This window comes from Pogona vitticeps, chromosome 1 (assembly GCF_051106095.1).
Source record: "Pogona vitticeps strain Pit_001003342236 chromosome 1, PviZW2.1, whole genome shotgun sequence".
NCBI lineage: Eukaryota > Metazoa > Chordata > Lepidosauria > Squamata > Agamidae > Pogona > Pogona vitticeps.
In genome coordinates, this window is record NC_135783.1 from 50,394,662 (window position 1) to 50,412,668 (window position 18,007).

General features: G+C 40.8%; 1 protein-coding gene across 2 annotated transcripts in view; it reads right to left on the minus strand.

Moving 5' to 3' along the window:
* VIT (vitrin) overlaps positions 1 to 18,007 on the minus strand; it is a 71,024-nt gene that overhangs the window by 38,710 nt on the left and 14,307 nt on the right. For both annotated transcript variants that reach the window (XM_020802846.3, XM_020802845.3), the window contains 6 exons: positions 8,779 to 8,847; positions 7,585 to 7,650; positions 5,482 to 5,638; positions 4,481 to 4,614; positions 2,174 to 2,248; positions 876 to 1,097 (listed from right to left, as the gene is read on the minus strand). In XM_020802846.3, coding sequence (XP_020658505.3) covers positions 876 to 1,097; positions 2,174 to 2,248; positions 4,481 to 4,614; positions 5,482 to 5,638; positions 7,585 to 7,650; positions 8,779 to 8,812 — 688 coding nt within the window. In that variant the 5' untranslated portion in view covers positions 8,813 to 8,847. The remainder of the gene's footprint in view (positions 1 to 875; positions 1,098 to 2,173; positions 2,249 to 4,480; positions 4,615 to 5,481; positions 5,639 to 7,584; positions 7,651 to 8,778; positions 8,848 to 18,007) is intronic.

Here is an 18,007-nt window from a genome sequence, read left to right on the forward strand (position 1 = left end):
GAACAGGAAGGTTTTGACCTGGCGCCGAAATGTCATCAGCGTCGGCGCCAGACGAATCTCAGTCGGGAGGGCATTCCATAGTCTGGGGGCAGCTGCCGAAAAGGCCCTTTGTCTACAAGCCGTCCCTCTTACCTCCTTAAGGGACGGCTCTTTCAAAAGGGCCCCCTGGCTAGATCTTAACTGCTGGGTAGGTTCATATGACATTTCCATCCAAGTCATCACATCACATCCATCCAAAGTGATGAATAGAAATATGACCAAGAAAACACGACAGTACAGTATAAATGTTGCATATGTTGCACCATGAGCCTATATCCAATTGTTAGTCCCAAATGGAGTATACCCAACCGGAATCTGTGAAGCATACACATGTTGAGTTGGCAACTTCTTGTTCATTTCAGCAAGTCTTTGCTAGTTGAATGAACAACTGGGTTTATGCCATACTCTTCTTTGCTGTGTGCTTACAGTGGTGCAACAGGTGGCTAATAGGAAAAATAAGCCTCCATGTGTTGGATGGCTGCATGGAGAGAGTTTGTTTGAACAATTATGAGATTACTATTATATGAATTAGAGACAGGTACAAACCACTAGTTCGACAGTTTGTGCCAGCTTGGGCTTCAGCCCAAAAGGTGTGCCATGGTTCCGATGCAGTTCCAAGCCCTGCCTCCTCTAATGGATGTCCACTCAGAGGCAGTGCTCGAAGGAGGCAGGGCAGGGCAACTGGGGCAACTGCTGAACTGGTGATTCATGCCCATGTTTAATATGAACTATGCTTAATACTCAGACTCTAAGCCTCTTCTGAAGTGCTCAGCATATCAGTGAGACACAGAAGAATCAGATGGTTCAACCACTATCGCCCGTTCCATGCTACTCACCTATATCTCTGACCTTGTGCATTGCAACCTGAGGCTTTGCAGCTGCAACAGTAGTCATTTGGGTGGTGACAGTCGTAGTAATGGTGGTTGGGACTGTTGGTTTTGGGGTTGTGCTGACAAATGAGGTTGTCGTGATGAGACGTTTTGGTGTTGTTGTAGCAGTGTGTGTTGCAAGAAATGGTGTTACGGCAGTTGTCTGATACTCCTTCCTTTGGGAACCTCCTATATCAGTATTTAAAGGAATATATGATAAGCTATATGAAGAAATAGTCAAAACCATGGGTTGGATTAGAATAAAAGTGCCCCTGACAAGGACATTGAGATGTTTGGGATATTTGGCTTAGCCCTTAGTCCTGGCAAAGTCAGTGGCTGTATGTGACAGCCAGCATCTCCATGAGGTTTACTGAAACTTGGGGGGATGGGGGACAACAGGCTCAGGAGCTTGCTCCACTCCTACAGTTCTCACTAGAGGCAAAGTTAGCAGCACTTGTCCTTGCAGAGTTTCAGTCCAGTTTGGGCCCCTAGTTAACTCTACTGGGGCCCACGAGTCCTTAGTTTCCTTCGAAAGAGGTATCCATGGGGATACAAAGGTGGCAACTTGCAGGAGAGAGATCTTATAATCCTGCAGCCCAGACAAGGCCATTGTGGGTACTGGTGGCAGTGCCTGCTATTGCAGCTGGAGGCACCATTGCTGTCTCTATTTTGGGTGGGTGGGGAGATTTATTTTCTGCCTCTAGCATTGCCTCTGGCTGGGACTGAGGCTAGCTTGCCCTGTACAAGTTTTAGTGGCTGTCCCAGTATGGAGGCTGGAAGCAACAAGAAGTGTGAGCTTCCTTGGGCTGGATGGACTCACAGCATATGTAGTCTTAGTCCTCATCACAGCCTCACGTCTCCTCAATACTCAGGGCTTCTCTCCACTCCTGTCTTGCATCACCTCATACAGCTTCCTCCTCTAGGTTGGAGGATTCCTCTGCTGTGTGCAGGTGTTCCTCATCTCCCTCCAGACCTTATTTGCCTACTCTGGGACTTCTTTTATGGCCCCCCAGTTGCAGAGTAGCTTCATCCCTCTTGCCCTTTGCTGTGGCCTCCTCCCGCTCCCAAGCCAATTGCTCCTGCCCTGTGTGTGTCTTAGACTCAGCAACCACCAGGTTTAACGACCTTGCCAGGATGCTTGGGGTGGGGGCTGATGGCTTGCCAGAAATGCCAGCAGTGCCCCTCCCTCACACATACACACACATATGGAAGGATAACACACACACACATGTATGGCCATTGCAACAGAAAAATCAATCACTTGCCTTTCCCAGATGTACTTTTGGAAGATGCGTATTCAAGAGTTGAGGGGTACTGAACCCCTTTCTTAGGTTTACCTTCTATACAAAACAAAACAAGCTGGATGAGACCTTGCAATAAAAGGACATACATTTTAAAACCAAAACCAATTCTAGAGTTGAAGCAAACTTTTAAAAGTGTGGCCACATGGAAGGTTGTTCTCAGAGTTGGTGCAAACTTCTCTGTACTACACTATGGTACTCAGATCACTGCCATCGTTCACACAGAAATATTTGATTCTTAGAAAAGTGTGTTTCAAAAGTGCACACAGCGGCCACTTCATCTTTCTCTGCCATTATCACCGCTCTTTTGCTCACTTCTTTCACTTGCATCCAAATACCATTAAAAAATATATTTCGCTAGTGTAATAGCACTGAATTGAGAAGACACAGAAGACATTGGAATGAGTATGGTCTCAGTTTCACACTATAGTCACAGTACTAAACAAGGAGAAATAGGTATACTGTATTCTATATACAGTTTGCAAATTGCACTACAATAGTAGTCCTTACCAATGCAAGCAAAAGGCAGGCAAAAGGAGTAGGGTTCACTCCCATACGCCACCCCAGTGCATTTAAACCCCTCAGTTTTGGTGCATTTTATGTAACTCTGAAATGGATGGTCCATTTAAATCCAACTGCCAACTGCCTAAGGTGAAACAACTAGTTCAATAAACAATGAAGCAAGAGAGCCTAATGGAATTAGATCTTGCTTGGTCTTCAGTGCAACATCTCTAAGGTAATGGCATGGGTTTTTCCTTTCAGCAAAGGAAAGTTTTATCAGCTTTAATAATACACCAAAACAGAATCCTTTAAAAAAAATAACTACACCAAAAAACAACAACCAAACATACACAATAGATATATTGTTATATTTGAATGGGAAAACTCAGTACTTTAAATGCTGCTTGAAAAACAGAGCAGATGGAACGAATCTTTGTAAAATCCCTAAAACTTCAAGAAATGGAGAGCAGACCGTGCTGCACAATCATGGCACTGATAGAGAGCTCTCGCAGATCTGAATGGAGTCACTCATTTATACACAATTCAAAACATTTTAGGATTCTGAAAAGGGAGTACCAGCCAATTTGGGTACCTCCTAGCACACTCATCGTTTCAGTTCCTGTAACCTTGCCCTTCACCCTTTGCACTGTCTCATTAATTATTTCAGGAACGTGTATTCCAAGTGTCCCCAGGTCACACACCCTCCCTTCTCTCTCACCTTTTTCTGCCATCATCATCACCTCTCACTCATCGCCTTTCAAGTCTCTTCACTTTTTTTTTATGTTTGGCAAGTGAAATAGTGCTGAACTGACAAGCCCCAATAAGCATTTGAATAGTAAGTTATATCTAGATTTAAACACACATACAACTTACAATCCACACCATAACCCACCCTGTGCGTCTTCAGTGATATCATCTAGACATGCTTCGCAACACCACTCTAAAGAACAGGTGTAAATGATCACAAGCCAAAAGCTAGATCAACTAACGCAACAGAAAACACCAAAACAAACCTCATGCCCTGCTGGCCAAACAAAATGTACCACATACTTATGCCAAAAGATTGGCTCAACTTACGAGTATCACTAATGTTGTCTAGTCGATGGACTGTATTGAGAAACAACAAACACCTGACCAGTCAGTTCCTTAGTCTTCACTTAGACAGGGGAGCCTGGAGAAGTTAGGCGAGATGCCACCTGTATGAGCATCCTACTGGTTTTACTGTTTTTAAATTTGTAATGCTGCCCAGAGTAGACCTTTGGTCTAGATGGGCGGGGTATAAATCAAATCAAATCAAATAAATAAAATTAATGATACACATTTCCTTTATAGGAGGATGACTGAATCCTCACACTCTTCTCATCTCAAATTCCTAATTCTGGAAGCTCAGGAGTGACTGCCTCTTTGTTCTAGCGACAGTTTCCCTGAGAAATTATTAGATCAGATCCATAGATGTGGGAAGAACTCTAAATTGCAGACAGTTCAGTTGCCAAAGCCCTGGCCTTCCATATTTCTTTACTATGAGAACACTGCCTCCTTAAGCTTTGCTGTTTCGTCCCTGACTTTGTCTGAATTATATGGAAATTTCTTGGAAAGCAAAGCTTTTCCAAATAGTCCCATAAATCAATGCTATCTAAGCAATAACCATTCAGGCATTTCTTCTCCATGCTTATGGCCAATTATACATTAGTGGTATTTTTTAAAAATTAAATAAAACATAATTAAAAATGAACATATGGATGACTGGATGGATGAAAAGTATAGCATTACCTGAAACAATGAAGGACTCCCTCCATCGCGGTAAAGACAGTGATCGGATTCCATTGGAGAAACTACCCCTGTAACCTGATTGTCCAGCAACTTTTTGAACCAGGATTTTCCCTCCAGATTTGTTAATTGTACCACTGCAAAGTAATGCATTCAAATCAATTCCAACATCAATGCTGAGTTATGAGATTGCCACAACCTGAGTTTGGTGGATGTAAGCAAACCAGGAAGCCTGGTTGTAATTAATGTGACTTTTTGTTATTTTGTAAGAAGAAATAATATATGATTTCATTAGGTGCAACAAGCTTAGAGTATGTTTCACCGTTCAAAACAACTGGCAAGAGGAGAACTAAGAGTTACTTGAGCTTCCTCCCTCTCTTCTTTGTTTTTTTTAAAAGACCCTGCACCCCTTCAAGAAAAAAAAATCCCAATGATTCAATAAAACCAAGGAAATGAGCTTGGAGATTTGCTTTGTGAAAATCAAGACATACTGGCTGAAATCCAATAGTATGTTCTAAGTAGAGTAGCCCCTCTGAATCAGTGGAATTTACAGAGGAATTTACTGACCAAATTCTCACTGTTCAATGAGCCTATGGTTGTTCTGACTCACTACTGGATTCCGGTCACTGATAATCTCCATAAGTAGGAAGAAATGGGACAATGCTTTTGACTCTCTACAGGATGTATGGAAAAGTTCTGTCCAGTGATATATGGATATTTTGCCTTCAGAGCTGGCACAAGTCTGGGTTCACCTACTGGTAATTCTTTTTATTGTGTCTGTTTTTATCCCCAAAAGCCTATTTCTGCAATTAAATGGGAAACTTGTAAAATGCTCTGTCTCATGTTAGCTGTCAAGAGGAGCAAAATGAAAGGATTTTTAGCCTTGAGTGACTGGCTGTAGCACTGTCACATTTGTAGACTCTTTCCTCCATACCCTGTGAGTTTTTAACCTCTTTCCCTTTCGTTCTACACACGGTCGAAGACTGAAGGGCAGTCCTGCCAACCTGTGAATAGCAGCGCCGCATATACTGGAAAAAGAAGCATAGATATCAGTGCCGTAGACTCGATATTTCACATCCTGACATCCTGGGGGACACTTGGCAATAAATTCAGGATTGAGGATCTTCGCAGCTTTCACATCACAATCCAACTGAGGGACATCTGCAAACACATAGGTTAGAAATTATTTTCAGTCTTAGTGTTCTTACACAAAGTACACAAAGGATACTAGAGTGTTATAAGCCCAACTGGCCATTCCTAAGCATTTCTGCCATTTTTTTTTAACCTTACTACTTAACAGTTATATTATATACATTTTAGATAGAGGAACTTCAGCTCCAATGTTCGCTGTAGGATTTGTGTGTTTATAGGGACATGGTGGTGCTGTGAGTTAAATCGCAGAAGCCTCTGTGCTGCAAGGTCAGAAAACCAGCAGTCGCAAGATCGAATCCACATGACGAAGTGAGCTCCCGTCGCTTGTCCAAGCTCCTGCCAACCTAGCAGTTCGAAAGCATGTAAATGCAAGTAGATAAACAGGTACCAGCTCGGTAGGAAGGTAACGGCGTTCCGTGTCTAAGTCGCACTGGCCATGTGACCATGGAAACTGTCTTGCTGGCTCTATGGCTTGGAAATGGGGATGAGCACCATGCCCTAGAGTCGGACACAACTGGACTAAATGTCAAGGGGAACCTTTAGCTTTACCTATCACAGCATATTCCTGCAGTGCATTGAAAATGAATTTGATGTGTGCTGATCTGCTGTGACCACAGAATCCACACACATGTGAATGCATGTTTCCCCCTCTTCCATCCAGGCATACATATCTTTGACATCTAATGCCTGAGAAGTCTGACATGCAAATGAAACCATACCTATCTTTACAAGAAAAGTTAGTTTGTGGATTAAGACAACTTGATTCTAAGCCTTTTCTCTCTTAAGGAAGCTCTGCTCCTAATGACATGTCAACTACAGTGGGGTCTCTACTTAAGAACGTCCCTACTTAAGAACAATTCCACTTAAGAACAGCTCCATTTGCTAAATTTTGCTTCTACTTGAGAACAAAAATCCAGATAAGAACAGGAAAAAAAAACTTTCCTGCTCTTTTTTTAACCTTAGGTCATCTTAGGTTAAAAAAAAGTTCTCCCCCGAGTGGTAGAGTATGTATTAACCAGCTTTGCATTAGTTCCTATGTACGGACGCACCTCTACATAAAAAAAACAGCCAGAATGGATTAATTGGTTTTCAGTCCATTGCTTCAAAATTAGTTTCGTCAGAAGTGCTTTTAACACTGTTCCCTGACCTAAGGGGAAAAAAAGAAAAAAATCCCGCTCTAGTGGTAGAAGGCGGAATAGCAGCTTCCCATTAGTTTCTATGGACGGAAAAGAGCAGATACGGATTAAATGGTTTTCAATGCATTCCTATGGGAAATGCAGATTCTACATAAGAACTTTTCCACTTGAGAACCACCTTCCAATACGGATTAAGTTCTTAAGTAGAGACCCCACTGTATATCATTGGGTTCTGTCTTTGGCTCTCACACAGGACTATGGTTCTGGATGACTGACTGAAACTAGAACTGGAGGTATCTCAGAGTTGTATCTGACTAGAAAAATGGTTGCACCTTGACCCTCAACTGTATTTAGATACATGAACATGAACCTGAATCACCACTTCACACGTTACAGTTTTTGTCTAGTTGCTATAATTTTATTTTGAAAAGAATAGTCTGTTGTACAATTTTTTCAGACATGTTGTTTGTCTAATTATCCTGTTAGCTCTTAAATCTGTGGAGGTCAGATATTGCAAAACAAGCATGTAGGACACTAACCTGTATATGTGAGCAAGAGAGAAAGATTGTGTGTGTGTGTGTGTGAGAGAGAGCAATCTCTTGATATGATGCTTGGAATGAGAACTGGGTTGTTCCAAATAGAATGCTGAACATAATGTACATAAATAGAAATGTGCTCTATGCAATATTTGTATGAAATAGTTGAAGTATAGTTTCTACAGTTTCTGAATGACCAAAAGCAGGACCAAAGCAGAGATGACGCTTTCAGCAGAGCTCAACTCCCTCCTCGTAGACCAGATATGTTCATCACGTTACTTACACAACTTGGCCTTTTTGTTCTTCTTTGCAGCTTCTCTAGTTGCATATACACAAGTCAGCAACAAAGCTATAATAGAGAAGAAAGTGAGGAAAATACACATCTTACAACTGCATTATTTTCTACTTTCCTCATGAAGATATACCCTCTTGTATGAAGTTGAAAAAATAGATTTTTTTCTCTGGAATTCACAAGCTGAAATCCTGTTTTGCAGTTATAATAATAATAATAATAATTTATTGTCATTGTAAGTATATACACAGTATACCCATACAACAAAATTCACAATTATGCGAATGACATAACGTTTAGACACCAATTGCCTTCAGCTAAGAAATCTGCATAGACATTATCTGCTGCACATCAAGTCACCCAGCTCAATACCCAATCAGTGTTATCTGCGGAGAGTTCTTGATCTACAGTAATTCATGCCTAAACGTTACACCATTTGCATGACAGCACAACAGCATTTCAGCCACAGTGTAGTCCTATGCACGTCTACTAAGAAGTGAGCACCAAGGAATTCAATAGTGTTAATCCTCAGATAACTGTATATGGGGCTCCAAAGCCAAGTTGGCTGTTTATAATTTTCTTAAATTATCTAAATCAAATGTTCTGATTTTTTTTTTTATCAATACTGATATTGTAGCTGTAGAAATAAACCAGGGACAAACCATGGTTTGGGACCCGGATGTAAGAATTCATTACACTGACAGAGTGATAGACTAGGACTGAATTATAAAACTATTCTTCAAGTATCTCACATACCTGAGAAACACTATTAGGGTCACTAGAAGTCACATGCAACTTGATGGCAGATAACACATATAAAAATTCATTAATTTTAAAAACTAACATTCCAGAAATTGGGGTTGGGGGGCAGGCCACTAACTGTTTGCAGCAATTGTGCCTTGTGTAAAAAAAAGGCACAATTCAACAAACTGCTTGAGAACTTACTGTTACATGAAAACTCAAGCAGATCCAGAACCTATCTCCCTACACTGATGGAACACCTGTAACTTGACCTTAGTCTATGGAATTGGGCAGACTGTACGAAAAAATACACAAATTAATGCAAAATCGTAAAGCATTGTGCCTCCTTGACAGAGGCTGGACTTGATTATCCATAGGGTCCTTTCCACCTCTGCGGTTCTAAGACTATTATTAAAATATTATGCATCTCACTTGATTACTTACCAGAGACTACTGCAGTAGGTATTGTTGCCTTCATATTGAAACAGATTAAGTCCAGGAATTTTAATAGGACTGTAAAGTAAGCATTCAATATTTTCACCTTTAATACAACAAGTTCATCTTCAAATATCTATACTATCAGTCATTTTAGAGCCATACTTAGCTGTATTAACTGTTAAAGATACAAACTATCTGTACTCAGACCCAGTTTTTTTGTCATCAACATATGGCAATTTAATACCTGCCATACATTGACAAACACAACTCTCATTTTAATTTAGCCTAACCACAATGCTTAAAAATGGAACCAGTGTACACAAATCATCTGCAAATCAACAACAAATACAGGACAGACAACAGCTGAATTCTTTGTTTGTGCAATTAAGCCTGCAGAAGGTCAATGAGTCATCAACAGAGGGGCAATTTTTAGAAATTAAACACTTTCTGGCTCTGTCCATGGCTCCCACATAATAGCTTTCATCATTTGGAAACCGTGGGAGCCATGGGACTGGAAAAGGAAGTCTTCAGTTACCAAAAATCGTCACTGCCAGGGTGAAATTATAACTTCCAAATGGTGAAAAGGATTACATGGGAGCCCTGGGACAGAGAAAAGAAATGTTTAATTTCTGAAAATTGCTCCTTGCTGACGCATTCTGCAGGTATAGCTGTGCAAATAGGATTTTATCCATCATAAATTCAAATTAAATAACACACTTGGCATTATGAAGATGTGGTACTCCCTTAAGTTGTGAGAGGCAACTGAAGGGAGTACCAAAGCTTTTCCACACCTGATCTTGCATTTCTGCAGGCTTCATTTTGCAGTTGATCTTTAAAGTAAATATAAGCTCAATTGAAGTCTAACTGCTAGGGCACACATCTGTGTGGAAATCCCGTTGTCAGTGCTAATCACACAACAGTTCTTCTAATAATGTGCTAAGGGTATCTTTTTTAGCTTGACCCCAGTTTATAGAGTTAACTGTTGCTGGTTCAGCATGCCTTAAATGTGTAGATTGTGTGAGATTGGCATTCTGATTCAAATCCCTGAAGACCCACAAAACCACTCATATGAAACTCCTTAAAGCCTAGAACAGTAGCCACTTTGAATAGCAGTCACACAATCAGATCTCTCTTTGGAAGGGGATTTCATTTTAAAAAAGAAACAAATATAATCCTTTCTTTCTTCCTTCAAAAAATAATATTGAGAAGTTTTTTTACGTTTGAAAGAAAACAACTAGATCAAACCACACCTAGACTGCAGAATGCTGTCCTTTTAAATTACACCATTATTGGCAGACTGACCTTTATAATGCCCTTTGATGGAGCTGCAGGATAAAAGACCTGCTACCAATGAACTGCTTAATCATAGTCCTCAGGAATAGTTTAGGCACGGCTAATCCTATGTTTTTAAATGGAAGTGCTGGTTTTCAGTGTTTGATTTCCGCTTCTGGATTACATGTGCAAGCAGAAATTCTTTGCATTATATGATTATCTGGAGAGCGTAAGCAGTTTATTGTCACTAATCTCCTGGAAAAGTCAAATGTGAACCTTTGTCCTCTGGCTCTCAATGGACCAGTAACACAAGTTCTATTCAGACATGATTAAAAATGTCTGCTCCCCATATGCGCTAAGGGGAGCATTATTTCTGTTGTTGTTTTCAACATGCTAAAGTGACTATGTAAAACCACAATGTTATCTCTCTCTCTCATTCTCACACACACACACAAATGAGGGTCTGGCTCATGTGATGAGGACACACAGAAAAAGCACACGGTGGACTGTTTGCTATTACCTGTTGAAATCAGGAACAGAGAGGATGGGGCTCATGGAGTGATAAGAATGTGGAGTAATCAGAAATTATGATTGAACAAGGCTATGGTTTGCTGGAGTAAAAACATTACAGCAAGGTACTTTGAGGAAGTGGTTTATGGGAATCATTATTTATTTATTTTTTTATTTGATTTATTTATTTAATTTATACCCCGCCTATCTGGCTTTGCATACAGAACCTGGAGTTTTTAGTACACACACACACACACACACACACACACACACACACACACACGCACGCACACGCACACGCACACACGCACACACACACACACACACACACACGTATATATATATGGAGGAGCCTCGTGGTGCAGTGGTTAAATCGCTGTACTGCAGCTTAAACTGTGCTCACGACCTGGGGTTCAAATCCCAGGTAGCCGGCTCAAGGTTGACTCAGCCTTCCATCCTTCCGAGGTCGGTAAAATGAGTACCCAGCTTGCTGGGGGGGGGAGCAATGTGTAGCCTGTATAATTAAAATTGTAAACCGCCCGGAGAGTGCTTGTAGCGCTATGGGGCAGTATGTGTGTATGTATATGTATATATATATGTGTGTGTATATGTATATGTATATATATGTGTGTGTGTGTGTGTGTGTGTGTGTGTGTATACACATATATACATATATGCATACACATTTGACCAGATAGGCAGGGTACAAATGAAATAAATAAATAAATAAATAAATAAATAAATAAATAAATAAATAAATAAATAAATAAATAAATAAATAAATAAATAAAGATAGATAGATAGATAGATAGATAGATAGATAGATAGATAGATAGATAGATAGATAGATAGATAGATAGATAGATATAAGACATAAGACATAAGACATAAGAAATTTATTTGTCATTGCGCTCACAAGTGGGTGCAACGAAATGAGGTGCTCTTCCCCAAGGTAAAACTGGACAACACTACAAAAAAAAAGTTAAAATATACACAACTTTCACCATCCAAATATAGATACCCCGTTTTCTCTCAGCAATTAAAAAGTCCACCAAAAACTTATGGCCCCGCATTTAAACTCAATACTGCACTTGGGTAAAAACTGTTCTTGAATCTGCTTGTCCTTGCTTTCAATACCCTGAATCTCCTTCCTGATGGTAATAGTTTAAAGAGCTGATATCCCGGATGAGAGGAGTCTTTCAGTATGTTAGATATCTTCCTCTTACATCTGTTCTTATACAATTCTTCCAAAGAGGGGAGTGAACAGCCAATGATGTTTTGGGCCATCTTGATCACCCCTTGAATTGCCTTTTTCTCTGCCACTGTGCAGCTCGTGAACCATACACAGAGACAGTAGGATAATATGCTCTCAATCGAACTCCGATAGAAGGTGATTAACAAACTCTCAGTCAATTGTTGCTTTCTAAGAATCCTTAGAAAATACAACCGTTGTTGTGCCTTCCTGATTAACGCAGCGGTGTTTGCACTCCAAGTCAGGTCATTTGTTATGATAGTCCCAAGAAACTTACATTCAACCACCTGTTCCACACAAACTCCATCTATATACAGTGGCTGAATGTCTGCTCTTTTTTTCCTATAGTCCACTATGAATTCCTTGGTTTTTTGGATGTTAAATAAAAGATTATTTTTTTTGCACCAGCGGGATAGCTGTAATACCTCGTCCCGATACGCAGACTCATCATCCCCAGAGATAAGTCCTACTAGTGTAGTATCATCTGCAAATTTGATAATCCTATTACTGGGATGGTTATTGGTGCAATCTGATGAATAAATGGAGAACAGTAGTGGACTAAGGACACAGCCTTGTGGAGTGCCAGTGCTGAGTATCTTGTCAGTAGAGATGTAGTCATTCAGTTTAACCCTTTGTGGACGATTTGTTAAAAAATCCCAAATCCACAGACAGATAGAATCTGGAAAATCAAGATCTTTAAGTTTGTCTATTAATCTGTGGGGTATAATGGTGTTAAAAGCAGAGCTAAAGTCCGCGAACAGCATTCTTACATAATTCCCTTGTGTTTCCAAGTGGGATAAAGCCATATAAAGCACAGTATTGATCGCATCCTCGGTTGATCTATTTTCTTTATAAGCAAACTGAAGCCCATCAAAGGGATCAGGAAGGCAGGAGATAATATATTTCCGAACTAACTGCTCAAAGCACTTCATTAAGATTGAAGTTAGTGCCACCGGCCTGTAGTCATTCGGACTGTTTGTAGGCAACTTTTTAGGCAGTGGAACGATGACGGAAGCCTTGAGACAGACGGGAACTGCGCATAGTGTCAGGGATCGATTAAAAATTATAGTCCATATCCCGGCTAGCTGATCAGCACAGTCTTTTACCACCCGACCAGGAATTAAGTCGGGTCCAGCTGCTTTTCTGGAGTTAACCACTTTCATAGTCTGTCTCACATCCTGCTCATTCACAATGAAGGGGGGACTCTGCTGAGTAAATGATGGCAAACGAACAGTTTCAGTTTGATCGATCTCGAATCGAGCAAAAAAGTTGTTCAACTCCTCAGCCACCTCCACGCCTCCGCCCGAGGAAACCTTTTTTGCTTTGTAGTTTGTTAGTTGTTGAACCCCCTGCCAAACTTGCCTCATGTTATTGCTGAGAAAGCAGTCTTCAATTCTCCTCTTGTATTCGGCCTTAGCTTGCTTAATGCCTCTCCTCAAGTTCGTTCTTGCTGCACTGTAGTCTAGATCATCCCCAGACTTAAAAGCCTTATTTCTAGCATACAACAGGCGTCTAACCTTCCCGGTCATCCAAGGTTTTTGATTGGGATAAACCCGGATACGTTTATCCACTGTGACCGTGTCAATACAGTGTGCCATATACCCTAACACTGCAGCTGTATGTTCTTCCAGATCAGGATGGTCAAAAACTTCCCAATTCGTTTGTTCAAAACAGTCCTTTAACTGCTCCATTGCTCCCTCCGGCCAGCTTTTCACTGTCTTGACTACTGGCCCTGACTGTTTTCTCAGAGGAATATACTCCGGAGCTAAAAACAGGGACATATGGTCAGACTGGCCCAAGTGTGGCAATTGTAATATCCTGTATCCATTTGCAATATTCGTGTAGACCTTATCTAAGGTGTTCAGCCCCCTAGTAGCACACCTTACATGTTGATGGAATTTGGGGAGGACTGCACGTAGATCTACATGATTGAAGTCTCCTGCAATAATGTATACAGCATCCGGAAATTTACTTTGCAAGTTGCCAATTTCATCGCCCAGATGACCCAGCGCCAAATCCGCATTTGCATCCGGCGGAATATAAACAACAAGAATAATTACAACGCTGAATTCCCGTGGAAGGTAAAAAGGTCTGCATTTAACAGACAGATATTCCAGCTCCAAAGAGCTATGACGTGTTATAATCTCCGAGTTTGTGCACCAGCTCTCTCTAACAAACACGCACAATCCTCCTCCTCTGCACTTCCCCACATTCCTGTCTCTGTCCAAACGATGTAATAAAAAACCTTCCATATCAATAACAGTGTTTGGAATAGTGGGGTTCAGCCAGGTTTCAGTGATTAACAGCACATATATATATATATATATATACATACACACACACACACACTCACAGGACGTGGTGGCGCTGTGGGCTAAACCGCAGAAGCCTGTGCTGCAGGGTCAGAAGACCAGCAGTCGTAAGATCGAATCCATGCGATGGAATGAGCACCCGTTGCTTGTCCCAGCTCCCACCAACCTAGCGGTTCGAAAGCATGCAAATGCGAGTAGATAAATAGGGACCACCTTGGTAGGAAGGTAACAGTGTTCTGTGTCTAAGTCACACTGGCCATGTGACCACGGAAAGATTGTCTTGGGACAAACGCTGGCTCTATGGCTTGGAAACAGGGATGAGCACCGCCCCCTAGAGTCAAACACGACTGGCCAAAAAAAAATTGTCAAGGGGAACCTTTGCCTTTATATATATATATATATATATATATATATATATATATATATATATATATATATATATATATATATATAAGTATAATTTTTATAGTCTCTACATTGAGTTCAGGGCAACATACTGGACTCTCCTACTCTTCCTCTTCCCCATTTTTTCCTCACAACAACCCTGTGAGGTAGGTTAGGCTGAGAATGACTAGCCAAAATCATCCAGTGTGTTTTACAGTTCAGTGGTTATTTGAAGTCGGATCTTCCAAGTCTTGTCCAGCGCGCTAACCCATGGGACCATACTGGATATTTATATGGCTAGTAGATTGCATTCAGCAAGGCTGATCACTAGCTGTATAGGCCAGTCCTATTTTTCTGAAATAAACTGTGGGTTGTTGTTGTTGACCAGTAAGTTGTTGAGTTGTCAAATATTGAGCAGTAAATGACACATGACTACTCATTTCAAGACAGCAATTTTTCCTCATTTTTAAGGAGGACTGAAGGAGCTCTTCATTTTCAACCCAACTGGCAAAATGGGCCTTCCACCAATTACTTAACTAAAATGTTAATGGATTACTTTGCTGCTGAGATTGATTAAGATATGTAGACTTGGTGAAGAGCACATTTAAAATAAACTACATTTTAATATTTATAAGAAATTATTTTTCCTTTTCCACCAGTTTATCACCTCAGGGTGAAACCAACAGATGCAGAGCCAGCGACACAGCAGATGAGATACCTTCCCCTTCCTCCCTCCTCTGCTTTCTATCCTCTGATTCTGCTTCATGTAGCTACAGTTTGTCATTATGCCTAAATCAGCTAACCTATGATTTAAGTCACTTATATAAATCACAGTTGGCTGCAAAAGCAGCATTGGAACCCTATTTCAAACGGTGGTTTCTACTTCTGGTTGCATGTAACTACGTATATCCTATGGCGACCGCACTCTTCCTGTTTAGGTTTAGTGACAAATATTGTGGATGAGGAAGGGAGGAGGGAGGAGAAACAGATATACATACAGAGGCAGGAAAGTGGGAAAGAGGGAGTGTGCAAGCCTGAGGTAAAGTCCAATGGGCACAAACCAAGCAAAACAGTTTGGTCATGATGGCCAGACTAGGTAATCAAAGTATAGTTATAACAAATTCCTCATTTGCAGACTGAGTCTAGCTCGAGCCTGATGTGAAAAATGTGTATTCCACATTTGTTTTATTTACCTCCTGCATCATACTATTAGCATATTTTAGATAATGTGTACTATAAATCACAGTCTGTAGAGTTGGACTAACTGTCTCTTTAGCGGCTTAACCTCTTTTCTCACAAGACAGATTGGCCAACCAACTTTTCCCAAGCATTATTTTAAAAGGGGGTGCACGATGTTTTGTTGATACATTCATCGTTCACCTTCCAATTTCTTTCCTAAAATATATTTTGAGAATAGTTGCACAGCTGCTGTGGGGATTTGGGGAGTTGGCAGTCAACTCAAAGCCTCCACTGATGATTTTCATTACTTGGGCTGTGGCATGCTAAAGACTTGCCAGACCAATCCATTGCAGAGATCGTCTCAAAGTGGAAATATGTTTTTCTGTTCCTCTTTGTTACAGTGGTATGTTTGCCTTCACATGCTCACATGTGGTGTGCTCACACACACACACAAAGGTTTTTAGCTTGACAGTGCAGGCTTTCTCTGTGCTACCAATGGATGGGTGGCCATGGTTTCCTGGATGTTCCTGAAGCTTTCTTTTGTGCCCACAGATTACACCACAGGAATCATGGATCCATCAGTGTATGGCTTTGCTGTATTGCAAAAACATTGATCAAAAACAGACATCTTCATGGATCCACATTGAGCCAATTCAGCAAGGCATTAAGTAAAATGTAACTAACATTTCCAGCTTAACTGAAATAGTGCTGTATCATTAGGGAATTTTTTTTAATCCAAAGAGGAGCAGAAAAATACAATTTAAAAGATCATTTCTCACATTCCATTTCAATGCCATGACCCACCTATTACAAGACAGGGTTGTCACCACAGCTAATACTGCCTCTAATGCCATTTTGATGAAAATAACTGTCCATAAAGCTATTTTAAATCTCACTGAACCATGCCAAAAAGAATGCATACCCTACCTCTGGGCCAGAAAGGTATGGGACAGCTCTTAAAGGGGAAGGATGAAACGTGTGCAGAAAGTTTTTTTTTCCCAATCCAAACCGTGCCATCAGTCTGTTATATGCCACAGCTATGTCAGAATGGACAGGCTTTCAGTCCATGCCACCAATGGATGGATGTTCATGCCTTCTTTGTGTATCTGAAGCTCTCTTTCAAACTTCTGACTCTATTCCGTTTTGTAATAAACCATAGATCCTGGAACAGGGGTGGTTGGGTAAGTGTGTGTGTGTACGTGTGTTGTGCTGAAGTTATTTCTAAGAATAGGCTAGAATGAGTTGTGTCCCCACCTCAAAAATGTTAAACAGAATTTGACCAAGACTCCTGTGCTAGTTGAAGTGTGTTAAAAACAATCCAGCACAAACAAGACCATAAACACTCCTATTGTAGTTTGGCTTTCCTAGAAGTACAGCTGGGTGGGGAATCCTAAGAGAAATCAAGGCTGCAATTGATTCTGCAATTGATTCCCTGCAAGGCTGCAATTGATTCCCTGCATGGGGCTAAATCCCACTTTAACCAGTGACAGGGAGCTCACTGAAGAAACATTGTGCTTGTAAATATGTTTATAGTCAAGGGTTTCTTGACTACAATCTTCCCAATTTTATATCCCCTCTTCCAAATCTACATCAATATTTTGTTCCAGTATGGTGCTGTTTTGGGCTACACATCCCAAGTCCCATGTTGCCATACTATGACTGGAACTCTACCTGCATAATAATCTAGATAAAATATATTTACACCACTCTTTTCTTTGTTTTAATCCGTTGCATGTAGACATGCACATTGCTGCTGGGGACATGTTGGAAGCAGGGTGCTACATCACATGATGGAAATGTCACAGACCTTCTCCCATCCCCATTTTTATTTTTATTTTTATTCGATGGCAAGGGAGATTGAGGAAGACAGAGAGCCCTCACAGACAGCAGTAGTTTCCCTCTTCAGACTCCATGTGCAGGAGAGCAATGGCACTAGAAATGGAGAGAGTGGGGTCACAGAGCTCCTTTCATTTATGGTACATGTGCCTGGTTTAAAAGGACTGAATAGGGCTAACTTTATTGATTCTCTCAATTAAGTAAGCAGAAGGAATATATTCCTGCAAACTAACATTTGAATTCAGGAGAGCTGGCAGCTCTAACAGTTCAGTCCCAACAGCCTTTCACTTTTTGCAATGTATTAATTTGCTTTATTATAATAGACAAGCTTGGATCTTCAGTCTGGTGGAGGGAACAGATTAATACTAGGCAACACTGCTTTTATTTCCAGGGAAGATGGATGACCCATTTGATACAGTGTAAGATGCCACTGCACAGCATCTTGGTTAGGCAGAGCGAAAGCATACATGGGAGCTACTCATGTTTCACA